This window comes from Cnephaeus nilssonii (genome assembly GCF_951640355.1).
Source record: "Cnephaeus nilssonii genome assembly, chromosome: 5".
Taxonomy (NCBI): domain Eukaryota; kingdom Metazoa; phylum Chordata; class Mammalia; order Chiroptera; family Vespertilionidae; genus Cnephaeus; species Cnephaeus nilssonii.
This window is the reverse complement of record NC_137076.1, coordinates 108,026,502-108,052,253: the sequence shown is the minus strand read 5'-3', so window position 1 is coordinate 108,052,253 and position 25,752 is coordinate 108,026,502. Positions and strand designations below refer to the sequence as shown.

Here is a 25,752-nt window from a genome sequence, read left to right as displayed (position 1 = left end):
CCACAAATGCGTTTCCAGGCTGCCGTTTGTCCTCATCAGCGCCTGGCGTCCTCCTCCGGCACCAGGCGGGTGTGACCACCTCATGGGCTCCCCAGCCCCAGCCCCGGGCAGCCTGGGAAGGTGGCGGCAGGCCGGGGCCCAGGCCCGGGAGGCCTGTGGCCATGGTGCCACCCAGCCAGCCAGCAGCCCTGCCCACCGGCCTTGGCCTTGGCCGTCGGGAAAGCTGGGTCTGCCAGGCCTTGCCTCCGCGCCTCCAGGCAGCCCGCCCCCGGACGCTGCAGGCCAAGGGAGCAGCGTCAGCCGCCCGCCGGCTCCAGGCGCGGCCCTCCCCTTGCCAGGGTCTCAGCTTCCAGCCCAGGGGTCTGCCCTCGGCCTCCGGGCTGAGTCTGGCAGCTGCTGGCTCCGTGGGAAGGAGGTGGCCCACGATCGGGCCGGGGTGCCCCTCACGCCACGACGGCTGTTTTCCGTAAGTCCGCCCAGAGCCTGAAGGCCGTCCGGGCCGATCCCGGTAAGCTGGTCACTGGGCCCCGCATGGAGCCCGCTTTGCCCTTCTCTTGGCCTGAGAGGCCGTCACGTCCTGGAGGACGACAGACACAGGGCACGGGGGCACCCGGACGCGGGCTGCCCCGAAGCTGGCGCCCCCGTGAAGGGACCTGTCCTGGCTGACCCCCTGACCCCCTGCAGCCGTCCCGGGCCTGGTTTGTCCATGAGTGAGCTGGGCAGAGTCCACGCCAGGCTGACGGGTGCCGAAGGGCGGACGGTGTCAGTAAAGGGACAGCAGTGACCACCGCGGGGCCGGGCGGGAGGCGGGGAGTGCGCAGGCGCGGACAGGACCCACGTGTCCCGGAGTCGCTGTGCCGGGTCCACGGGGAGAAGGGCCGGCCGCTGCGGGAAGGCGGGGAAATCGGCCTTCGGGGCGAGCAGACGCGGGAGCTAATCCGGAGGAGGAGGAGCACGTTCCAGTGCCCACAGAGGCCGAGTGCGCCAGCAAAGACCTTCGGGCCCAGCGGGTTGTCCACCCTCCACTGACGGAGTGGGGGTGGCAGCGGGGGGAGGGGGGAGGCTGGGGGTCCACCCCGGAAGGGCAGGCGCCGGGTGGGAGGGCTGAGCCCTGGTCTTCCAGGCTGGGACCAGGTCTCGGGATTCTCGCCGGGACAGGGTGGCGCTGCGGCCACACGGCCGGACCTCTCAGCCGTCCCCTGCTTCCCCACCAGCCAGCCAGCCCCTCGGGTCCCGGGTCCCGGGTCCTCTGTGCCCTCGCGTGGCAGTGTCCCCTCCCCCAAAGCCCTCCTCACTTCCCTCCATCACTTCCCTCACTTCCACTCGGTGCTGGGCCCTGCGGTGGGGTCTAGACTCCATCAGCCCCCCGCCCCCCGCCCCCGCCATGAGCTACGGCTGGGAGCCACGTGGTGGGGCTGTATTGCTGCTGAGGGTGGCCTGGAGGTCAGGGCTGTGGAGGAGGGACGTGCCGGGACGTCTGGGGGGATCTGTGCCAGTCACCACCCTCCAACCTCGTCCCGGGGAGAAGAGGCTTCATTCCAGGCCTGGTGCTGGGGTGCGTGTGTCTCAGGCGGCTGTCCTGGGGTACTGACGGGACGGCCCCTTGTCCACCCCCGCCCCCATGTGCTGGTCTCCCTCCGTCTGTTCCCAGGGGCACAGCCCGCGGGTCACGCGCAGCCCGACCTCAGGGGGTGTAAGCAGCTGTGGAGGCGGAGGGGGGGGCGGTCAGCCTCTGCCCCCTGAGTTTTAAGGGCGTGGAACCAGCCGGACAGGGAGGGCAGTGGAGGGAGGGGCCGGCCAAGGCTCGCGCGGCTGGAGTGTGTGCACATGTGTGTGCACGTGGGACTGCGTGTGTGTGTGTGTGTGTGTGTGTGTGTGTGTGTGTGAGTTGGCACAGGAAGTGGAGACCAGCCTGCAGGGCAGATTCTGCCCCGAGGACTCTGGGTGCCCGGAGGCGTCTGCCCTGGGCAGGGACCGGCCACATCGGCACATACTAGAAAGTTCCGTCGGGCGGCAGAGAGGAGAGGACGGCGAGGGAGCGGAGTGGACCTTCTCAGAGACCCCAGCTGTGTCCAGTGATGGGGCGGGAGGCCCGAGCATGCCGCCCCCTCCCAGGCCACCCCGGCCTCCGGGGCTCCCCCAGGCCCTGCTCCGCAGGCTCCCTGGGCTGGACCCGCCCACTGGCCGGTCGCCCCGGGTCTCTGTCTCCCCCCCAAGCACTTGGCTGTGGCCCCTGAGCCCGAGTCCCCGGAGGGCAGGACTCCTGTCTGGACACCGCAGCCCTCAGGGGCGAAACTGCTGATAAACACGGGCCTGGGACCGAGGAATGTGAGCTGGGAGGGAGTCACCTTGTGGCGACCCCAGGGCCAGGGCACATACTTTGCTCTGGATTCTGGGAACTCCCTCCCAGGGAGGAGCCGCCAGCCCATTTCCCGGAGGCTGTGGGCAGGGGGAGGCTGTGGGCAGGGGGAGGCTGTGGGCAGGGGGAGGCTGTGGGCAGGGGGAGGCTGTGGGCCGGGGGAGGCTGTGGGCCGGGGGAGGCTGTGGGCCGGGGGAGGCTGTGGGCAGGGGGAGGCTGTGGGCAGGGGGAGGCCGGCCCGCCTTTCGCAGGGAGGTGGGGACAGGCTGCCCAGGCCTGCGCTTGGCGCCAGTCCCTGCCGGGCCCTGTCCATCGCGCCGCCCCCTCCCCTCCCCTCTCCTCCCCTCCCCCCTCCCTCCCCTCCCCTCCCCTCCCCCTCCCCTCCCCTCCCCTCCCCCTCCCCTCCCCCCAGCTTCTGTGCACACCTGCTCCTGTTGGTGGCGGCCACGCCCAGCACACCTCGGCCGCCTCGGCAGGCGGGACCTGGCGTGGCCCGGCTCTTGCTCACGAGCCCGGCGCCCAGGCCCCACCACGGCTCCGCGCAGCGGGCTGTTGCGTTGGCTCTTTTGTTCTGATCCGCGGGGGCCGCGCAGGCAATGCTGCCGGGCGCCCGGCCGGCCGCAGTCGGCCGCACCTGGGCGAGTGTTCCGCTGGTGCAGAGGCTAAACGGTGAGCTCTGCTGTCCGCAGGCCTGGGCTCAGTGAGCCCATCTGTGAAATGGGCTCCAGCACTCCCTCCTTTACGGGGTCACACAGGAGTGCATTCAGCTGGGTGCTGGCACCGCTTCGGGCCTCTGCCTGGGGTGGGGGGCCGGGGCCTGGATTGTGGGGTGTCTGCCTGGGGTGGGTGGCCGGGGCCTGGATTGTGGGGTGTCTGCCTGGGGTGGGTGGCCAGGGCCTGGATTGTGGGGTGTATGCCGGGGGTGGGTGGCCAGGGCCTGGATTGTGGGGTGTCTGCCTGGGGTGGGTGGCCAGGGCCTGGATTGTGGGGTGTCTGCCTGGGGTGGGTGGCCAGGGCCTGGATTGTGGGGTGTCTGCCTGGGGTGGGTGGCCGGGGCCTGGATTGTGGGGTGTCTGCCTGGGGTGGGTGGCCGGGGCCTGGATTGTGGGGTGTCTGCCTGGGGTGGGTGGCCGGGGCCTGGATTGTGGGGTGTCTGCCTGGGGTGGGGGGCCGGGGCCTGGATTGTGGGGTGTCTGCCTGGGGTGGGTGGCCGGGGCCTGGATTGTGGGGTGTCTGCCTGGGGTGGGTGGCCGGGGCCTGGATTGTGGGGTGTCTGCCTGGGGTGGGTGGCCAGGGCCTGGTGGCCAGAGAACAAAGCCGGTGCCCGGAGAACAACAGCTCCCCCCCCCGCCCCCCCCCCCCCCGGCTGCCAGGGCGGGAGGACTGGAGGCAGAAGAATGTGGCCCATCACACCCGCGGCTGTAACTCAGGCCCAGACGCTGCCAGCGCCATAAATTTGGGCGGAAAGTGCAGCTCCAGCAGTTTGCGAGCAGGAGCGGGGGAGGCGCGTGAGTTACCGCCGCGGAGGAGGCCGCCGGCATTGTTAGCCCGGCCGGGATTGATCGCCGCTGCCTTAATGAAATTGAATTTTAATTTATGTCCGAGCCGCGGTGCGTGGGGGTGCCCGGGCAGAGGTGGGCTGAGCCCCAAGACGGGGTCCCCGCTGCGGGGTGGGGGTCACAGCCACATCTCGCAGGACAGGATGAGGGGCACCCCTGGGTGGCCTCTGCCTCCCAAACTTTCGAGGTGCTGCCAGCCTGGGGGCATTTCGGGGAAGACACGTTACCCCTGTGCGCCTGCCCGCTCACCTGGTCACACTGCGGCCCCGGTGTAAGCCCCTCGCGGCTCAGGGAGTGGAGGGTCCGATGCTGCCACCTCGTGGGAGCCGGAGGATCACCTGGCGCTGGACCTGGTGTGGAGACATGGGGGAGGGACGGGTAATGAACCTGGGGCTCTGGGGGAGCCCCCCAGCCCTCTCCCAGGTGTCCACGAACGAGGCATCACCACCACCTGTGCTGCTTGTGGCCACGTCACACACCGCTCGGCAGCCTGCTCAGCGTCCCCTCCCCGCGGGGTGCACGGTCACACACGTGCTCTGGGGGGCGCTGCAGAGCCCGCACTTCCGGGTGAGCCGGGCCTGGCTGCACGTCCCAGCTGCACAGCTCCTGCCCTCGGAGAGGCCCTGCCTCGCTGAGCCTCAGTTTCCTCGTCCTGCGAGGGAGGTGACGAGGGCGCCGTCACCTGGGGTGGAGGGTTCCAGTCGGGTTCTGAGCGTCCGGCCCGCCACGGAGGCGAGGTTCTCAGCGGAGCTTCCCACCAGCGCTCAGACCTCACCAGCGCGTCTTAGAGCCACGCCCATTTCACAGGTGGAAACACTGAGGCCCCTGTTCAGGTTCACAGAGTCGTGCGTGGTGCAGCCAGGCCCCAGCCCTGTTGGTGGGGCTGGGTCATCACGGGGTTTCTCCTCCCCACAGCCCGCCCGGCCCGCGCGAGGGACGCAGGATTTATCCACGTGACGTTGAAGGTGTGCCAGGCCTTGGAGGGCCCGGTCACTCGGGGACAGAAGACGCCAGGAAGAGCCTGCCCTTTGGCCGTGGCATTTGGCAGAAGGGAATCGATGGGTCCCGGTCCAGCAAGCTGAGCAGGACTCCGTGCCCTGGAGGTGACAGGCCAGGCGCGTCTCCGCAGCCAGGGACAGCTTCATCCTGGGAGATTTATGTCCCCAAGGACTGCAGACCCAGGCCAGGGGCATGGGCCCAGTCACCGCCCTGGGACTCTGACCGAAAGCCAGGTCAGCCGGCCTGAGGGACAGGGTCTGGGGGGCTGGGTTTGCCAAGCTATTTGGGGGAATTTGAACTGAGTGGGGTGCACTGGGGGGCAGATGGCAGTCACAGCCGGGAAGGGACAGGGGCATCAGCTGGGCCAGGGGTGATGGAGAAACGCCAGGAGTGGGTCTCCGTGTGCATGTGTGTGACGTGTGACTGAGAGCCCAGCAGCCATGCCCACCTGTGCCCACCTTGGACCTGACACCCCACACTCCAGCGTGAGCAGAAATGTGCATGCACACATCCAGACCCATGTGTGCACACCCACCCAAACATACGTGCGCACATGAACATACAAAACTCAGTGTATACACAAGTACATGGGTGTATATGCAAATACACACACCCAAACACATGCATGTGCCCTCCATCCAAACACATGCATGTGCATACACACACCCAAACATGTGGCACACACACACACACACACAAACACACACACTCATACCCACGCACCAAGTAGTGGGCCCCTCTCGCCATTAGAGGGCACTAGACGCCTCCCAGGCCTCCGACTCATTTGCTGAAACAGATGCATGTGTGTGCGCTTGTGTGTACACACACACACACTCACACACATATTCACACACACACCACACACACACACTCACACACACACACACACTCACACACTCACACACACACACTCACACACACACTCACACACACACTCACACACACACACACACACTCACACACTCACACACACACACACCACACACACACACACAACCACACACACACATACCACACACACACACACACTCACACACACACACTCACACTCACACACACACACACACTCACACACACACACACACACACACACTCACACACGCACCCTCCTGTCCCGGCGGCTGGGAGACGTGCTGGAGACAGCGCGGTGGGAGCCTCAGAGCCAGGTGACCCGGGACGGAGAGGAAGACCCTCGGTGCTGGGAGTGGTCCCGGCGGCCGCGCCGTTTCAGACAAGCACGGGGGTCGGCAGCTCGGCCCCTCGCCCACAAACTGACTTCAGTGTCCAAACGAACCAGGAAGCCCCAAATCTCCTCTCTCCCCGACGCCCCCTTTCACGGCCCGTGAGCCTCACTTCCTGCCGCTGGTCGCGGGCCCTCTGGACGCTCTGCCAGGGGAGGGCCCGGCCTGGGGGCCCAGGGGCCCGGGGACCCAGCCCGGACGCTGCTGGGGGCAGAGGGCTTTGCTGCACCAGGGCCCTGGAGGGAGGTTGGGTGGTGGGTGGAGGGACCGGGAGGCTGTGGAGAGCGAGTGCCTGGGCCTCTCCCACAGCCCGCAGCACGGCCTCCTCGCCGCCAGCCTCCCCCAGACCTGGGCACCCAGGCTTCCTGCATTGGTCTGACCTTGACCCCTCCCCTAGGACGGCCTGGTGTGACCCCCAGGTGACCCCTCCTCTAGGATGGCCTGGTGTGACCCCCAGGTAACCCTTTCTCTAGGACGACCTGGTGTGACCCCTGGGTGACCCCTCCTCTAGGACAGTTTGGTGTGACCCCCAGGTGACCCCTCCCCTAGGACAGGCCTGACGTGACCCCCAGGTGACCCCTCCCCTAGAAGGGGCCTGACGTGACCCCCAGGTGACCCCTCCCCTAGAAGGGGCCTGGTGTGACCCCCAGGTGACTCCTCCCCTAGAAGGGGCCTGGTGTGACCCCCAGGTGACCCCTCCTCTAGGACGGCCTGGTGTGACCCCCAGGTGACTCCTCCCCTAGAAGGGGCCTGGTGTGACCCCCAGGTGACCTGCGCGGAGAAGCCCCAGGCAGCTCTGAGAAGCGCCTGAGGTTCCCCTTTCAATTCTCAGCTCCGCCCCCTCCCAGCGATCTCTTAAATGGGGGCGTACTGGCCAGTGTCGCAGATTGGTGCCGGGTTGTGGGGTGTGTTTCGAGGTCTGAGGTCTAGGGCCCAAAACAAAGAAAGGGGCCACCCCTGTCCACTCCCTGCGCTCAGAGCCCACCTGAGCCCGTTCCGGGGCCGGGATGGAGATGGAGGCGCCCGCCCAGCACAGGGCCCGGGTCCGATACCGAGAGGCCGGCGCCGGGGAGGGGACGGGGCCGCTGGGTGGCCAACGGTGCCCTTGACCCCGACCCGCCAGGAGGGAGGCCCCACACGCCAGCCATGAGTACACGTGACGTCCACCTTCCGTTCATGGTTTTCAAAAAATGCATAAAAATTCAAAGAAACAATTGGATCAGGGGAACAGGTGTGAGGAGGGAGGGTCACAGGGCGGGGGTGGTGAGCGCTGTCCTCCCTCTCCCCTACCCTCCTCTCCCCTGCCCCCTCTCCACCTGCCAGCGTCCCGAGGAAGGGCGGGGGCTGATACACGCCTGGCTCTAGGGCCCACCCTGAGCTGGAACAGGACAGGGACCACAGCGCAGTGCCCACCAGCACTCTAACCTGTTCTGTCTGATGGGGAATGAGACATTCTTGGGGGGCTAGCCATCTGAGTCTGTGCCAGTACCTAATGCACATTCTTGTTAGCCTATAGTATGGTCACTGCCGCTTTAATTATCGGGTCCTGCAAGACCTGTTTACCTAAGTACTACCCCCATTTTAGAGAGGCCACAGTAAACCATGAACAATACACAACCCGAGAGGGGTTATCAGCGCTGGCGCCAGGTCAGGCCGTGAGAGGTGGCCCCATGGCCCCATCCCAGCACACAGGGCTTTTTGCAAAGCCCGCGAAAGGTCCGGAAGTCTGATCCATATTTGGGGGACAAGGAAACTGAAGGGATAAAGGGAAAGCTTCCTCCGTGTTGGGGGGCTCAGGATTGGGAGAGAAACGGCCTCCGCTGAGTCCTGTGCCGGTCCAGGTGAAACGCCTGGGAATGAATGGGTTTCTCCTGCGCCTCCGGTGCTCCTGCGTATTTTCCGGTCGCCCGGTAAATTCTGTAACACGCCCAAGGCGGCAGCCACCAGCTCCGGGAGGCTGTTGGACATTTGGGAGAAATGGAGCGCGGCCGAGGAACCGTTCGCTAGTTCCCACGGGTTAAGTTGAACTCACTGAGGCCAGCGGCACCCCCTGGCCCAGCGCGGAGACTCGGTCCGTGGCTCATAGCAGCGATTTCGGGGGCCGCGGAATGTCTGAAACACGCGCCCCCATCACCTCAGGGCACTGGCCTCCCTCCGCTCCCATCGCCAAGAGGAAATGCCGCAGCCTCCCACAGCAGCCCCCGGTGTGAGTCCAAGTGACTCCGACTTTCTCGCCGGATCGGCAGGAAATACGCATCTCGGGGTGTGTGCTGCGAGGGGACCAAGGCTGGCAGGCCGCTCCGGGGCCGGCGCTTCTGTTCTGAGCTGCTTGGTTGGCGAGGTGATGGAGGGAGCTGCCCCCGCCCCCGGCCGCCCCGCCCCCACTGCCCCCGCCCCACACGGTTAGAGCAGCAGACACACGGCTGAGCCCCCTCCTGCCCCCCAGGGAGGCCGGGGTCCAGGCCGCCGAGCAGCGGCTGCAGGTGGCCAGCGTCCCTGCGGTCGCCTGCCCCTGGTGCCAGGCCTCAGTCACGGGCCAGGCGGAGCTGCTGAGAACACAGGCCGGCTCTGTCCCTGCCGCGGGGTCTGCTGCTCTTCCCAGGAGGTCCCGGGGGCTGTGGGCCCGCGAGACCCACCGAGGCTGCGGATTCCTCCTGACCCACCGGCCAGGGCAGGGTGAGTGACCCCCGGACAGGCTGCCTCCGAGACTCAGTGTCGTCTGTCCGGGCCACAGAACCTCCTGGGGACATGGTCTCTGGGATCCCCGAGCCACCTGTGAGCATTCCCCCCTGTGGCCACTGTGCTGGAGGCCACGTGCCAGGCTCGGCCCGCGGCCTAGTTAACGGAGGCCCAAGCACAGGTGTGATTGTGGCCCGAGCACAGGTGTGATTGTGGCCCGAGCACAGGTGTGACTAGGCCAGAGCACAGGTGTGACTGAGGCCCGAGCACAGGTGTGACTAGCCCAGAGCACAGGTGTGACTAGGCCCGAGCACAGGTAGGACTAGCCCAGAGCACACAGGTGACTAGGCCTGAGCACAGGTGTGACTGAGGCCTACCAGCAGCTGACCGTCACCGAGCCGGCTGAGGACCCAGGTGGCTGGGGTTGCCCGCTGAGCTCTGCCTGCCCTCCTGAGCACCAGCTGTCTGAAGCCACCAAGCACTGGTTATGCAACAACAGAGAACCAGGACAGGGGACACGGGGCCCCCAACCGGCCACTCCCCTGCTCCAGCCGCCAGACACAGTTGCCGCCCAAGTCAGGTCCCCCTGAGGCTCCGGCCGCGGGCAGGCTGGTCTGGGATGACATGGAGGAAGGTCTGCAGAGCATTAACCCTTCGGCGGCTGGGCTGTGGGAGGTGCTGGTTCCCCAGGCCGGAGAGGAATCCAGCACTTCCCTCAGCGGGACAGCCTGCGGGGACATGGAGAGGCCCAGGGTACACGCTTCAGGCGAAGCAGCAGCAAAGTGCAGCCCGGCCGGCGCGGCTCCGGGGTTGAGCGTCGACCTATGAACCAGGAGGTCGCGGTTCCATTCCGGTCGGGGCACATGCCCGGGTCACAGGCCCGACCCCCCGTGGGGGCGTGCAGGAGGCAGCCGATCGATGATTCTCTCTCATCACTGATGTCTCTCTCTCCCTCTCCCTCTCCCTCTGACATCAATAAAAAGAAAAGAGAAGCGAGGCACGGAAGAGCGTGGTGACATCACAAGCCGGCTTCCTGTGTCCGGGGGATGGGGACGGGGACGGGGACGGGGAGGTGGCAGAGGTGGTGGTCTTTTACAACGTGTGGCTTTTCAACTCTGGGCGGGTCTTACCTATTACAAATGGACACACAATTCCAGTTAAAACCGAAGGTGAACCCCCCGCCTTCCACGAAGCCTCGCTCTCTGAGGCCCGTCCCTGCAGCTGGTCCGGGAGGTGCCGGCCGGGACTGGCCCGCTGGCCTGGGGGCGGGGGCGAGAGGGAGGCCGCTGGGGGCACTCCCTGCTGTCAGCTTGGGCTCTTGGGGTTTGAAATGGGAAGGACGAAGCCAGGGTGAAGCCAGGGTCGGCCCCAGCGGGCGCGGAGCCCTCGCCTCCGCGGGCCCTCGGAGCTCAGGGCGAGGCTTTGGGAAGTTCCTGGGGCCCCGCAGAACGTCCTGGGTGGTAAGAGGGGCCGGGCAGGTGCTGGGCCCGTCTCCCCAGCGAGCAGCCCTAGCATCCTGGCCGACCTGGGCCGCGCTGCCAAGGTCACATCTGGGAAGCCGGGTGGGAGAGGGACGCCGACCAGACAGACCCGGCAGGAAGGCCAGCAGGGCGGCGGCTCTGGGGCAGCATGCGGGCACGGTGCCAGGGCTGGAGGCCCCTCCTGCTCTCCTCCCCACCCCACCCCCACCCCCACCCCCACCCCACCCCCACCCCCACCCCCACCCCCACCCCCACCCTCACCCCCACCCCCACCCCCACCGTAGCTGGTGAGGCGGAGCCCAGGGCCTGCTCAGGGGGCACCTGGGCGTGAGCGGCTGCCGTGGTCCGGGAGAGGAGACCCGCGCCCCCGCCCCCACGATCATCCTGGGCAAACCCGCCACGACGTGAGCCTGACCCTCGCGGCCGAGGCTGCCGTCGGGAAGGTGGCAGGAGCTGAGAGCCCTGCAGACCGTGAGGAAAGGATGCCGGAAACCAAGGAAATGGAGACATTTTAATGCAAGAAAAACAAGAGCCACACGGCTCCGCCCGCCGGGGTCCTGCTGGGAACGCGTCCGAGTGCCCGGCCGCGCAGCGGTGCCCGGGCCGCGCCCGCATCCAGGCCGCACGCCTGCTCCGTTACGCCCCCTGCTGCTGCGGCGGCTCCTCCCGGCGGTGCCCCTGGGGCTCTGCCCCCCTCTGGGCAGCCAGGCCAACCCCTCGGCTGCACAGCCTGTGGGACAAGCTGCTCTGCTCCCTCCAAGGGCTCGGGGCCAGGGCTCTGGCGGGCGGGAGAAGCCCCGGGCTGGGCGCTCTGGGCGCACGACGCCCTCTGCCCTCGCCCGGAGCCCTGCCGGGCGGGCCGACACCCCGCCGAGGCCGCGCGCTCACAGCTGGTCCTCGTCCACCCACACGGTCCTGCGCTGTTCCTCGCCGATCCTGTCCTTGACCACGCGCAGCAGCTCCTCCACGCTGCCCCACGTGTCGGGCTCCACCGTGGCGTACAGGCAGGGCAGCGCCTCCAGCTCCCGCTCCTTCAGCCGGCACAGGCGCAGGAACTCCTCCTCCGTGTCCGGCCGCGGCAGCATCTTCCTGCGCACGACAGTGCGACCCCTGTCCAGCCCAGCCGCCCCGCTGGGGCCACCCCTCCTCGGGGCACCCCCACCCCTCCCCACCCTCCCCACCCCTCCCCACCCTACCCCCACCCCCCGATGACCACCCCTCCCCACCCCGCCGACCACGCCTTCCCACCCTTCGCCACCCTGCTGACGGCCCCTCCCCACCCCTCCCCACCCCTCCCCACCCCGCTGACGGCCCCTTCCCTGCGCTGCTTCTCCAGCGGCTGCTGCCTCTCGCCCGCCCTGTGCTGAGCCCTTTCACTCTGTTCGTAAGGAAATCCCAGGAGGTGGGGACTTAAAAAACCCTTTCTTTGTACTTCTCCACGGTGGCCAGGTGCACGTAAATAACCCTCCCATCGTCACTTCAGCGCACAGCTCGGCGGTAAGTTTATTCACACGGCTGTGCAACCGTCACCACCTCCAGCTCCAGACCTTTCCATCTCCCCAAACTGAGCGTCTGGCCCCATTGGACACCCACTGCCCCGCCCGGCCCCTGCCCCTCCACTCGCTGTCTCTCTGAACGTGCCTCCTCCAGGGCCCTGTAGCTGAGGTCACACAGTGTGCGTCCTCCGAGCAGTGTCCTCAGGGCCACCCAGGGTTCACGTGTCCGAGTCCCCTGCCCCTGAAAGCCGGGGGGGGGGGGGAGGGGGCCATCGGCCCCGGACGGACAGGCCCCTGAGATCATTCGGCCCTGCCCTGCGAGGCGTGAGGGGCGAGGGATTAAACCAGACGGAGCAGGCTCCTGTGTCAGCTGGTGACTGTGTGGCCGGAATGATGGGATACACACCCCACGGCCCTTACAGAAACAGGGTTCCTCCCCCCCTGCCCCCCCCCCCAGAGGCTGACGACTACCCCGCTGCATGATGGGCCCCGCCTCGCTGGCCCTGCCCATCCGTGGGCACTTGGTTGGCCGCGTGAACGTGGGTGGGTGAGCACCTGCTCGGCCCTGCTGTGACCGGGAGTGGGGCTGCGGGGTCCCTGGTGGGGATGTTAATTTTGGGGGCCCTCCATCCCGTTTCCCGCAGCGAGCTGTGGTGTCTGCTTTTGGATGAGGGCCACCTGGTGTGTGTGAAGTGGTCAGGTGGGGACTGGTCTCATCTGCTCTCTCGGGGGCCCCCTAGGTCCGGGCACTCAACAGGCACCCCGCAAACATCCGGTGACAGAGCGCAGTGGCCTCAGCTCTTCGCCTCGGTCTTGGTCATGTGCGAGGAGAGGTGGGGTTGGAGGTGATGCCGTGTCCCCGCCGGGCCCAAACCTCAGCGTCATCCCGGTTCCTCTCCCCTCAGACCCTGCTGCCGAGCCTTTTACAAACTGCACCCCGACCTGGCCTCACCTCCCGCCAGACCGCCCCCGGCTGCTCTTGGTGGGAGCCCCAGAGGCCTGGCGGTGGGGCGGGCGGAGAGGGGTGCTTTAGGGCGCCCGGGGGTCTCGGAGCCCTACCTGAACCTCTTGATGTTCTTCTCCGACACCCGGATGAAGAGCACGATGGGGTAGATCCTGGACTTGATCAGGTCTCGCGTGCAGCCGATCCCCGCCTCCAGCAGGCAATGCTTGTTCTGCAGCACAGCCCCCGCCAGCATCAGCGGCCCACCCTGCTCCCCCGGCCAGGGAGGGGCCTGGGGCGGGGCCTGAGACACATGGGCGTGGCCTTGGATGTGGGGCGGGGCCTGGGATGCAGGCGTGGCCTGAGACACAGGGGCGTGGCCTGAGACACAGGGGCGTGGCCTGAGATGTGGAGGTGTGGCCTTGGAGCAGGCGTGGCCTGAGACACAGGGGCGGGGCCTGGGATGAGGGGCGGGGCCTGGGATGAGGGGCGGGGCCTGGGATGCAGTCCAGGCTGAGAGCCCTGAGTGCCACGGGAGGAACCAAGGCGGAACCAGGGAATGATCAACAGCGAAACCCAACCTCCTCGGGGCCGTGCATGGAGAAGGCACCGGGCCCAGGCGACCCTGGCGGCCTGAGGGAGTCTTAATCCAAGTCCAAGGGGCACCCTGAAAGGCGTCCCTGGTCCTAGGCTGGGGGAGCGCCGCAGCGGGGGGTGGGGGGGTGTGTCCACCAGGCTCCCGGCGCCGCCAGCTCCTTTCTGAAGGGACAAGCCCGTGGCTGCGGTGTCGCTTCCAGAACAAACCACCCTGCACCAGGCGGACGTGAATGTGGGAAACCGCATGTGCTCCCAGGCGGGCGGCGCGGACTGCACCCTCGGAACCGCCCTGGAGCGCGCACGTGGGGTGGAGAAATGACGCCCGGCGCCCCCAGGTTCCCCACTGCTCCCCGCCCACCCGCCCAGCTGCTGCCGGCCTCACAGACCTGACGGCTTCGCTGCCTCAGCTCACACGGCCTCGCTCCAACCTGCAGACCCACCCGCCCCCATCGCCACTGTGCGGATCCCGAACCCGCCACGGACCAGACTCGGGCCACAGAGCCCTAGGCCGGGAGGGTAGGGCGTGACCGTCAGCTGGACGGCACATGCGAGCTCCTGGCCGCCCCCAAGGTCATGCCCAAGGTCGGGAGCTGCGCTTTCACAAAGCCCTGGGCCGGGAGAGAGCTCGGTGCCGAGGGCGGTGAGGGTCAGCGCCGGCTCCAGAGGACGCTGCCGGGCGCGCCGACACCCGTTCCCGCCGCTGCCACGACCCCTGGCGCTCCGTTTGCCCTCGTTCGGCCAGCACCACACCTGTCACCATGGCTTCCCTTCCTGGCCCCGGCCCCACCCCGACACACTCTCTATCTCTGGCCCTTGTTATCACGGCCAAGCACCCCCCCGCCCCCCAAAACAGCGGGAACCGGAACCCCAGGAAGCAGCAGAAACCGAAGGCAGTTTCGAAACACGAGGGCACATCAGAGCCGGGACAAGGCGTGGAGGGAGGAAGGGAGAGGGAGGAGCCTGTCACAGCCCCACGGTGCTCAGCCACGGCCGAGGTGGCCTCAGTGGTCAGCGGGCAGGCCACGCCCCCCGCGTCCCCCCTCACCTTGGCCGCCACAGCCTCGATGTTGGCGGGGACGATGCACTCAAAGGTGTTGGGGTTCTTCTCTCGGGAGTAGATGATGGTCTCCGACCGCTGCTTTCTGAGGAACTCGTCTCTCGTGACGACGTCTGCGGAGACAGGCCCAGTCCTGAGGGCGGCGCGAGGCGGCGTGGGCCCATGTCCTGGCCCCCTCCTGGCCGCGTGCACATGACCCGCCTCCCACCACCGGAGGCTTCCGGAGGGCACGGCTGCAACTCCTCCCCCAGCGCACAGCACAGCTGCGAGCAAACACGCGTTCTGCTCCTCAGCAGTAATTTCCCTGGACAACGCGGCTCAGGCACCGGCTGTAGTGCTGATCATCATGAAGGGTTTCCTGCTCTACTCACCATCCACCCACCCATCCACCTATCAATCCACTTACCAACCTATCCATCCATCCATCCATCTATCCACCATCCATCCATCCACTACCCATCCATCCATTATTCATCTATCCATCCACCTATCAATCCGCTTACCAACCCATCCATCCGCTTACCAATCCATCCACCCATCCACCACCCATCCATCCATTATTCATCTATCCATCCACCTATCAATCCGCTTACCAACCCATCCATCCGCTTACCAACCCATCCACCACCCATCCATCCATTATTCATCTATCCATCCACCTATCAATCCGCTTACCAACCCATCCATCTGCTTACCAATCCATCCACCCATCCACCACCCATCCATCCATTATTCATCTATCCATCCACCTATCAATCCGCTTACCAACCCATCCATCCGCTTACCAACCCATCCACCACCCATCCATCCATTATTCATCTATCCATCCACCTATCAATCCGCTTACCAACCCATCCATCCATCCATCCATCCATCCATCCATCCATCTATCCACCATCCATCCATCCATCACCCATCCATCCATCCATCCATCCGCTTACCAACCCATCCACCCATCCACCACCCATCCATCCATTATTCATCTATCCATCCACCTATCAATCCGCTTACCAACCCATCCATCCATCCATCCATCCATCCATCCATCCATCTATCCACCATCCATCCATCCATCCATCACCCATCCATCCATCCATCCATCCGCTTACCAACCCATCCATCCACCACCCATCCATCCATTCATCCACCCACCCATCCACCTATCAATCCACTTACCAACCCATCCATCAACTTACCAACCCATCCATCCATCTACCACCCATCCATCCATTATCCATCTATCCATCCACCTATCAATCCGCTTACCAACCCATCCATCATCCATCCACCACCCATCCATCCATTATCCATCTATCCACCTATCAATCCGCTTACCAACCCACCCATCCACCTATCAATCCACTTACCAACCCATCCATCCACTTACCAACCCATCCATCCATCCACCACCCATCCATCCGTTATCCATCTATCCATCCACCTATCAATCCGCTTACCAACCCATCCACCCACCCACCCATCCACCTATCAATCCATTTACCAACCCATCCATCCACCCATCCATTCATCCATCCATCCACCCACCCACCCATCCATTTACCATCCATCCGTCCATCCGTCCACCCACTCACCATCACTGTCTCCCTGGCACACGAGGATGCAGAAGTCCCCAGTGATGGGGTGGCTTGTCTCCCACATAAGGGCCCACAGTGGGGACCCCTGGGTGACCCTGAAACCCGTATTCACCTGCCACCTTCAGTGTAAAGTGGGGAAGGGAAGACCTGCTCCCTGGCTCTGGGCCCCCAAGTGAGACCTTGGTGGGCACACAGACCTCCCAGCCACACCCGGCCACTCCGTGGCTCCTCCTGCTTCTTCAGCCGCTGTGGTGACGTGACCGGGCAGAGGTGAGGGGGCTCTGGCCGTGGGGGCTCACCTGGCTTGCACATGGTGAACTCCATGGCGCCCCCCGAGTTGAGCAGCTTCTGGACCAGCGCCTTGGCCAGCATGGTGGGCGTGAAGAGCACGGGCCGGCGGCGCTCGCAGTGCACGGCGCGCACCAGGCTGTAGGGGATCAGGCTGAAGTTCTTGCTGAGCTCGCTCTCGGGGTCCAGCTCTGGGAGGGACAGAGAGGGGCTGGCTGTGGACTCCTGCCGCCCTGGCCCGGGTGGGGGCACCGAGGCCCTGGGTGCCTTCTGGCCTCACGGATCCTTTCAGGGGCGAATGGACCCGGGGCCCGGGTCTGGAAGACAATGCCGACGGCAAGCCCACAGGCTCCAGGATGCCCCTGGCCACCAGCAAAGCTTACGAAGTGACCCGTGGGCCAGGCCCTGTGCTGGAGCTGGGCAAGGACAGTGAGCGGGCACGCGGCCCTGCCTCTGGGCGCTCCATGCCAGGGGGGCTGTGGTGGCAGAAGGCAGACAAGGCACAAGGAGCCGACACAAACACTCTCCCTCCGGACGGCACCGAGCACCGAGCGCTGAGGAGGGGCCTGGAGTGAATGGCAGGGATGCTGCTCCGACGAGGGGCTGGACAGCGAGGGGCTGGAGTCAGACCCACGTGGGCAGAGAAGGTGGACGCCAGGGAGCCAGGGGACGGCGGGAGCCCGCGAGGGGCAGGGCTGACCGGTGCCAGGAGGGGCTCGGCGCACTGCAGGAGCCCTGGAGGCTGCAGGGACAGAGGCAGGAGCCACGGCCCCGTGCCCGCCTTCCCACCCCGTGCGGGCGTGGAGGAGCCGCCTTCCGGAAACCAGGGCTGGTCGTGTGCTCTGTGTGACCCGGCAGCCCCAGCCCCAGGCCCTGTTCTGCCACCAGCAGGCCCTGCACCGGGGCCGGGCCTGCGCCCTTCCCCGGCTTGATGCACGGCAGGAGCCGGCATGGGGGCCTGGAGCCAGCCAGCGACCGCTCCCAGCAAACAGCTCCTCCAGCACGGCGTCCGGGCGCCAGCCCCCTGGAGCGGGCTCGCTGGGATGGGCTTGGCGGGATGCACCTGGGGGCTGTGTCCCCTCCAGGCAGATCCTCCGGGGGAGGCACCCCGATTGGAGGGAGACCCTGAGCCGCCGGGCCTGGGGGAAGGGGGCCAGCCGGTACCTTCCTGCCTGTCGGCCAAGAGCTTGGTGGCGTCCATGGAGGGCCGGGCCAGGCCCCCGTGCGGGCTCCCGGGCACGATGCGCACGCGCTCGTTGCTGTTCATCCGCTTGTACTTGTTCTCCGACCGGCTGACGAACTGGGGGCAGGGGGCGCACGATGTTGACCCGCTTTCCGTCCGCCCGCCCCGGGGCTCTCAGCCCGGCCCCAGCAGACCTGTGTCCAGGCCCCCGCCTGCTGGCCCGGGCTGCCCCTCCCCTGGGCACAGGAGGTCCCCGCGGGCCCGGGGCCCTCGTGCGTGGATGTCGTTAGGTAACAAAGTGGACAGGCGCCCTCTCTCTCCTGGCCCCGGCCGCAGTCCCGGGGACCATGTGTGGCCTCCGCAGGGCAGGCGGTGGGGCCAGGGGTGCAGCGCTGAAGGACCTGGCTGGGAGCTCCGCTGTGGACAGCCCCGCCCCCCCTCCCGGGACACCGCTCTCCGCACCCCTGCCTCGCTGTCCTCGGCTCTCCCGGGAGGACCTGCTCCCTCCCAAGTTCAGGGGTGAGGTGTGGGGGGTGGAGAGGGCTGCCCCATGGCGGGCACAGATCCCAGGCTCCTACCATGTCCCCTGGACACTGCGTCTCTCCACACCCTCCTCTGCCGGGAGGGAAGTGGGGGAGCCGGGAGGGAAGTCGGGGGGGTTGGGAGGGAAGTCGGGGGGTTGGGAGGGAAGTGGGGGAGCCGGGAGGGAAGTCGGGGAGCCGGGAGGGAAGTTGGGGAGCTGGGAGGGAAGTGGGGGGGCTGGGAGGGAAGTCAGGGAGCTGGGAGGAGCCGGGAGGGAAGTCGGGGGGCTGGGAGGGAAGTCGGGGGGCTGGGAGGGAAATCGGGGAGCCGGGAGGGAAGTGGGGGGGCCGGGAGGGAAGTGGGGGAGCCGGGAGGGAAGTGGGGGAGCCGGGAGGGAAGTCGGGGGGGCGGGAGGGAAGTGGGGGGGCCGGGAGGGAAATCGGGGAGCCGGGAGGGAAGTCGGGGGGCCGGGAGGGAAGTGGGGGAGCCGGGAGGGAAGTCGGGGGGGCGGGAGGGAAGTGGGGGAGCCGGGAGGGAAGTCGGGGGGGCGGGAGGGAAGTGGGGGGGCCGGGAGGGAAGTGGGGGAGCCGGGAGGGAAGTCGGGGGAGCCGGGAGGGAAGTGGGGGGGCCGGGAGGGAAGTGGGGGAGCCGGGAGGGAAGTGGGGGAGCCGGGAGGGAAGTCGGGGGGCCGGGAGGGAAGTGGGGGAGCCGGGAGGGAAGTGGGGGAGCCGGGAGGGAAGTGGGGGGGGCCGGGAGGGAAGTCGGGGGGCCGGGAGGGAAGTGGGGGAGCCGGGAGGGAAGTGGGGGGGCCGGGAGGGAAGTGGGGGAGCCGGGAGGGAAGTCGGGGAGCCGGGAGGGAAGTGGGGGAGCCGGGAGGGAAGTGGGGGAGCCGAGAGTGAAGTTGGGGGGCCGGGAGGGAAGTTGGGGGGCCGGGAGGGAAGTGGGGGAGCCGGGAGGGAAGTTGGGGGGCCGGGAGGGTAGTGGGGGAGCCGGGAGGGAAGTCGGGGGGCTGGGAGGGAAGTCGGGGAGCCGGGAGGGAAGTCGGCGGCTGGGATCCCTGTCTGCTCTGCTGTAAAGTGGCCCCGGGAGTCAGCTTGCTGACACGTGGGCGGTAACGTGTGCGCCGTGGTCCTGCGCTCAGGATGCCTCAGGCCCAGCAGGGTCCCTGCTCCCTCTGCCAGGCACTCCCTGCTGCCCGTCCGCATCCTCCTGGGTTTGGGGTCACACCGCTCCCCGTGGCTCTGGGTCTCCCGTGTCCCAACAGCAGGACAGAGTGGCGGAGGGACACGTCAGCGCAGCCCCTGCACACGCCCTCCCCGCAGGGCCAGCTCAGCGCTCCCTCAGCTTCTGTCACCCGTGACCGCGGCGACGGCCACATGGGCCTGCTCAGTCTGCGTGTGACACCACTTCTGATTTCACGTGATCCCCCACTACCTACTCTCTGCTCCCTGGACAACGGTCTGTGGGAAGGACGTCCTTTGAGGAGTAAGTGTGAGGGGACGTTGTTTTGGGCCCAAAGAGCTGGAATGTCTCAGCGGCTGGGTGGGAGGTGAAGAACCTGCTGGTTTCCCTCTCCCCGGCCGCCGGGATGCCCAGAGAAGGACGCTCAGCCGAGGGACCACACCGCCCTCGGGATCAGATGTTGGACCCCCTTCCTGACGCGGCTTCGGGGTGTCTGTTTCTGCTGAACAGGAGGTGAGCTTCTAGCCACGAGCTTCCTCAAACCTCTGATGAAAGCGGTTTGCTTTCAGCCGGTGCAGAGCCCCCTACGACCGGCCGCTGTGAGGCCCCTGGGACCCTGGGACGGGAGAGGGCGGGGAGGGGATGGGAGAGCAGCGGGCGCCCTGGGGGCCTTACCTGGAGGAGCTGGCCGAACAGGAAACTGGCTCTCGAGAGGCGGGGGCTGACCCGGGGGTCGCTGGTGGGGAGTGGCTCTTCGGGCTGCAGGGTGTTCTGGAACCAGTTTACCCGCCCGTCAGCCCCGCGGTGCCCTGCAGGACACGCGAGCGCCACCGCCACCGAGACACAGGCGTGTCGCCAGCCCCCTCCGAGCGGACGGGCAAGTGCCAGCCAGGGACCCGCGTCCTGGCAGGGGCAGCTCAGACGGCAAGAGAAGCCCGAGGCCCGTTCCCATGGTGACGAGAGCCCTGGCTCAGAGGCCTTGGGTCACAGGGCGGGCTGTCCCGAGAACCAAGTCCCCCCGGGACCCTTCACCCCGTGGACTTCTCCGCTCCCGGCTGCGATCCCTCCAGATGGGGAGGAGCCCGGAGCGGCAGGTGCTGGGGACCTACCCGGAAGGCCCTGAGGGTGTGGTGGGCGGTGTCGGCCTCCTCCCGGCTGCCCCGGTGCATCAGCCGCTGCAGCTTGACCAGGAGCAGCTGCTGGGCTCTGGGGAGGGGGGGTGGGAGCCTCAGGGCCGGAGCCGAGGCAGGGCCAGCCCTGGGCGGGGGCCGTGCGCTGTGAGCTCTGAGGCCTGGGCACCCGGGGGAGACAGGGCGCTCGCCCGTGGCCTGAATCCTGCCTCCAGGCCTTCCCAGTGGCGCCGAGGCACAGCCACGCCCGGCTGGGAGCCTTGGGTCCCCGTCTGTGAACGAGGTCTACAGCGGCCGCCCCACCGGATGCCTGGGCCGCGGTGCTGGCGTTCACAGACGCTTCACGGACGCCTGTGCGCCCAGCCCGGGGGAGGCCGGTGCTCAGCCCCTGGCGGCCACTGGCTACTGCTGTGTAATTACGGACCGAGGGCTCGCGGCCCGAGCGGGAAGCTGTGGGAGGAGGACCGAGAGCGGGCGCTCGGGGACTGGGGAGAGAGCAGCACCCGCCGAGGCAGGAAGGCGCCCGGGAGGCGGAACGGGCCTCGCGGCTCCACGGCAGAGGCGCCCGCGTGTCCCCTCGGCTGAGCCGCCCGCCCCAGGCCCCGCCTCACCGGCTGTAGCTGGGGATGGTGCCCAGGTCCAGGTCGTGGTCCGTGAACGGGTCTACCCGCGCGCACAGCCACTCGTGCCGGTCCTGGTACATGGTGTCCCGCACGTGCACCACGTCGTCGCACTTGAGGGACAGGGAGCAGGCGTCCAGCTGGCTGGAGATGTTCAGGTTCAGCCGGACGTAGAAGGAGTCCCCCGAGGTGACCAGGCCCTCCTCCATGTCCTTCAGCAGCTTCCGGTACCCTGGGCAGGGGGCAGGGGACGCGGCCGGCTGAGGCGGTGCCGGGCCTCCCGCCGCCGCCGCCCCCCGGGGCACATCCACCTGCCCGCACTCCTCTCGGAGCACTGGCCCCGGAAACGCTGTCCTCCCGGGGCACGCGGCTGGGTCATTCACGGGGTGCCCTCCTCGTTGTGGCTTCCAGAAGCTCAGAGCTACGTTTTGGGCCGAGATGTAACACATCTGGGATCTCTGCCCTCCACGCCTCCCCGCCCTTCACGTGCTCGTGTCTCATCACCCCCACCCGCCCTCTAGTCAGCGCACAACTCGCACACAGCGAGCGAAAGCGGCTTCGCGGGACTCAGCCTGACGGTTCCCCAGATGGACACCCCGGCGGCAAGCCCCACTCAGAGCGCTCGCCCCGCCCTCCCGCCCATGCCCCTCCTGGGACCAGCCCCCCCCCCCCACTGCCACCTCCACAGGCCAGCGTGCCCGCCGCACACGCGTGCAGCCAACAGCAGGCCCCCCCCCCGTCTGCTTCTATTGCTCAACGCTATGCCTGTGAGCTCCATCGATGCTGCGTGTAGCACCCGTGCCCTCGCTGTGTACTATTCCACGTGGCGTGGCTTTCTCCTGCGTGCACATGGGTGCTGCCCCGTGCGTGGCTGCTATGAGCAGCTCTGTGACGAGCACCCTCGTGTGTCTCTTTGGTGGACGCGTGGGCTCGTGTCTCTTGGACACGGTCACAGAAGTGGGGTTCTCAGGCCCCGGTTATGCATCTGCTGAGCACACGCTGCCGAGTGGGTTTCTGAAGGGGCGGGACCACGGCGCCCGCTGGTTACACCCCTCCGACACCGTTGCTGGTCAGTGTGAGTCCTTCAGACCCCTTTGGAGGAGGCAGGGCGTGAAGCACAAATGCAGCCAACGCCGCACAGGGGGTGCCTGTGACATAAGCCCGTCCTTTCAGCCCCAAATCAGCCCCATGCGCAGTGAGCCGCGGGAACACGGACGCGCACACGCCCCTAACAGCCAGGCCCAGAGATCGCTCGTCAGACGGCCACACGGCCCACGGGGACGTCTGAGCCAGCAGGCGTGTGCACGTGTTCACGGGGAAGTGGGGGGCCGCCGGTCAGGCCCCCCACCCGCCGGGTCGTGTCGATGCCAGTCGCTCTCTGAGCTCCCCGCCCGGAGGGGACCCTATAAGCGGCCCCCCCCCCGGAGAAAGATTTCCTCCCCTGAGTTCCAGGCCCGCGCTATCCCGCTGCCCACCTCTGGGGGGCCCCGCCAGGCCCTGCCGGGAAGCCTGCGGGAGGCGGCAGGGCGGCGAGGAGAGCGGCTATTTCTGCGCTGTTGAAACATTCATGAGCCTGTGGTTAAAAATAAGCTCCAGCTGCAGAGATGATCACGCGGGAAACGCGGAGGTGAGGGCGCGACTCGGGAAGGCAGAGCTCGGCGCTCCCACCGGGGCCTGGCCCAGGAGGGGCCAGTGAGGCCGGACCAGAAGGGGGGAGGCCTGGCTGTCCTGGGCCCGGCCACAGCGCAAAGGCCTGGCCCTCCACGTGGCGGCACGGCCCTGCTCGCGCCGAGTGGCCGCCGCAGCGCCCACGCCAACCCCGGGCTGGGAGCCCGGCAGAGGGAGCAGCTTCAGCCCGGCCGGAAGGTGAGCCGGGCCGGGCAGGGCCAGTTCCGTCGCTGGGAGCCCCGGCGGCCTCCGGCCCCTGCTCGTGGCTGGACCTGCAGCGCCCGGAGCCGGGTGGGCGCCCGAGGTGCGCCAGGCAGGTGTGTGGTGCTCACCTTCGTCGCCCTCCTGCTGCCACTCACACCCGCCCGTCAGATCCTCCTCCCCACACCGCGAGCGAGGAGAGGACGCCGCCCTGGCCCTGCCCGCCTGGTGTCCTGTGGCCGAGGAGAGTGACCCACCTCAGTGCCCCTCCCCGTTCCCTCTTCCAGACCCGGCGGGGCCTCACCTTCCTGGTTGGCCTTGTAGTGCAGGGTGACGGGCCCGCTGCACCGCTGGATGGTCCAGTGCGCCTCCTCCTTCGTGCAGGCGTCCAGGGGCACGCTCTGCCGCTCGCCCTTGATGCAGCCTTCTAGCTGGAGACCAGACCCTGTTCCTCCGGGGCCGGGGCCGCGGGCGGAGCCCAGGGCTGGCTGCTCCCAGGAAATGGGAGCGTCCCCCCACACTGCACCCCGCCCCATGGCCTCATCGCCTCCTGTCTACCCCTCCCCCACACGTGCTGGCCGGTGTGCACCCGCACGGCACAGGCTCCAGAAACACCGTGAGGAGGGGCGGGGGAAGGGCCTGGAGCGGGGCTCCTAGCGAGGAGGGGACCCCTCCACCTTCCCGCCCCTCCTGGCCTGGGGGCCCAGCTGAATGCAAGGCGTGGGGGTGGGGACATGGGGACACGGGGACAGCCCCCCTAGAACCCGCCCCCCGCCCCCGCCCCGGGCCCAGCGCTCACCAGCAGCAGCTGCAGGCCCTCGTGCAGCCCGGCCTTCTCGGCCTGCGAGCCCGGCTTGACCGAGTGCACGAAGCTGCCGCGCGCGTTGCCGCCGAGCAGGGTGAGCTGGGAGGTGAGGCTGTCGCCGCTCAGCGTGGCGTGCTGCACCGAGGGCCCGGGGCCCCGCACCTGCCCCACCGACGTGACTGACGGCCGGAAGGGTCTGGGCAGGGAACGGAACAGGGGGTCGCGGTGACCAGCGGGGACACTGCTGCCCTGAGACCCAGGCTCCGCCCGCCTCCTGTGCCGGGCAGACAGCGGCCCTGCTTCCTGGCGCCCCCAGCTGCGTGGCCCGGGAAGCCCGCCCCCTGGGCCTGATGGGGTCCGGGGAAGTGGTCCTGATTGGGGGACTCGGGTTCCAGCGTTCAGGGGGACACGGGCGGTCCCCTTCCTGGGGGTCCCAGCTGGTGAGTGGCCTCCGCCCCGGCGCCCCTTCCCGCGGCCACAGTACCTTTCCAGCGAGAACTTCCTGAACATGAGGTTGACCTGCTCCAGGTCGAAGGCGTCCACGCCCTCGGACTGGTGGGAGGAGGAGGAGGAGTGGATGGAGGGGGGGCCGAAGGAGCACCGCTCGTGGCTGTCGTCTGCAAAGGGACGGGGCCCTCAGGACCCAGGAGCAGGGGCGGAGCAGAGAGGGTGGCCCCGGACCTGTTGGGGTGCTCTGGGCCGCTCCTGGGAGACCTTCTCCCCCCCGCCCCGCCCGAGTGAGGGAGCTGTGAGAAGGGCAGCCTCAGCCAGGCCCCTGCACCCCGATGCTGACGGCCTGGCCCCCCACCCAGGAGCCCCTCTTTGCAGGAAGCCCACAGCCGGCTGGTTCCTAAGGACCCGATTCTGTGTCTGGAAAAGGCGGCCGCCGCCGCAGCTGCTGGTTCTGGTTCTGAATTGGGCTCGTTTGGGGACAACCTGAGGTCTCACTACCCTGGACCAGCTCTGGGCCGAGGAGGCTGGGGGGGGGGGGGGCTGGGCGGGGCAGGAGGGCAAAGCCTAGACCTTGCAAAGCTGTCCCCCTCCCCCACTCGGCAGGACAGAGCGCCAGGCGGGGGCGGGGGTGGGGGGCCGCCCGCAGGGCTCGGCAGAGGCTCCTGGACCCTGCTCGGACCCTGCTCGGCTGATCACGGGCTGGTCTGCAGGGGAATTTGTCCCGACGCTGCAGCCTCGCCTGGCCCGCTGCCCAGAGCTCTCCCGCGTCCCCTCCAAACTCCTCCGACTCTCCTGGCTCCCAGCCTCCATTAGGGGCTAACCTCTCTTAACACTTGATGGCTCCCAATTACGGAGCCACTAATCTTTCATTTTATCTGCGGGCGGGCGGGCGGGCTCGAGCCGGCCCAGAGAGCCATCTCCAGGGGCCAAACCCTCCTGCCCGCTCCCGCCCGCCCGCCCGGTGCTCCCGGTGTGGAACTCTGCACCGTCCCCTCCACCACAACCTCTGCCTCGGCAAGGACTCAGGGACACGCGTGCGAGTCCCGTGCACATGGCCCAGGCCCGCGAGGCACGGGGCTCAGCAGGTGCGGGCGGAGGCAGGCCGCCAGCTGTCGGGGGTGGGGGTGGGGGTGGGGGCTGGGGCCGCACACGCTCTCCCCCCAGAGACGGAGCCCCTTCCCGGGCCCCGCACGGCACAGCTGGCCAGGGTGCGGGTCTAGGATGCCACGCGCCCTCGCCGCCCCACGCTCCCGGCCCCACGCCTCCGTAATTGCCGCCCCGCCTCAGCCCCCCTCCCCACTCCTCCTCGTCTTGTTCAGGTTGGTTAACAGCTTAATAAATGGACGCTTAGGCGGTCGCCCTGCCGCCGGCCACCGTCCACTCGCCGCGCCCGCATCTGATTCTGCAAAATGAGAACAGAGGCGCTTCCGCCCAGCCGCCGGGTATCCATCAGACGGGACCAGGTACGCGAGGCAGGCGTCCACAGCCCGAGAGCTGTTCCCTCTTCAAGACCCAGGCCGAGCTCCGGCCCGCATGCAGCAGCCGTGTCCCCACTGCCCACGGAACAGAGGACAGGCCCGGCCAGCGTGCTCAGTGGTTGAGCTTCGACCTATGGACCAGGGGGTCAAGGGCACAGGCCCGGGTTGCAGGCTCCATCCCCAGTAGGGGGCGTGCAGGAGGCAGCCGAGCAATGA

At 67.8% G+C, this 25,752-nt stretch overlaps 1 protein-coding gene across 3 annotated transcripts in view; it reads right to left on the bottom strand.

Annotated features, from left to right (window-relative positions):
• Window positions 1-10,829: 10,829 nt before the first annotated feature.
• Window positions 10,830-25,752, bottom strand: part of CARD11 (caspase recruitment domain family member 11) — a 74,990-nt gene continuing 60,067 nt past the window's right edge. For all 3 annotated transcript variants that reach the window (XM_079770808.1, XM_079770810.1, XM_079770809.1), the window contains exons 15-25: window positions 24,090-24,222; window positions 23,600-23,801; window positions 23,105-23,231; window positions 20,923-21,163; window positions 20,291-20,387; window positions 19,857-19,952; window positions 17,459-17,594; window positions 16,306-16,485; window positions 14,400-14,524; window positions 12,874-12,989; window positions 10,830-11,407 (exon numbers count right to left, since the gene is read on the bottom strand). In XM_079770808.1, the coding sequence (XP_079626934.1) occupies window positions 11,203-11,407; window positions 12,874-12,989; window positions 14,400-14,524; window positions 16,306-16,485; window positions 17,459-17,594; window positions 19,857-19,952; window positions 20,291-20,387; window positions 20,923-21,163; window positions 23,105-23,231; window positions 23,600-23,801; window positions 24,090-24,222 (1,658 nt within the window). In that variant the 3' untranslated portion in view covers window positions 10,830-11,202. The remainder of the gene's footprint in view (window positions 11,408-12,873; window positions 12,990-14,399; window positions 14,525-16,305; window positions 16,486-17,458; window positions 17,595-19,856; window positions 19,953-20,290; window positions 20,388-20,922; window positions 21,164-23,104; window positions 23,232-23,599; window positions 23,802-24,089; window positions 24,223-25,752) is intronic.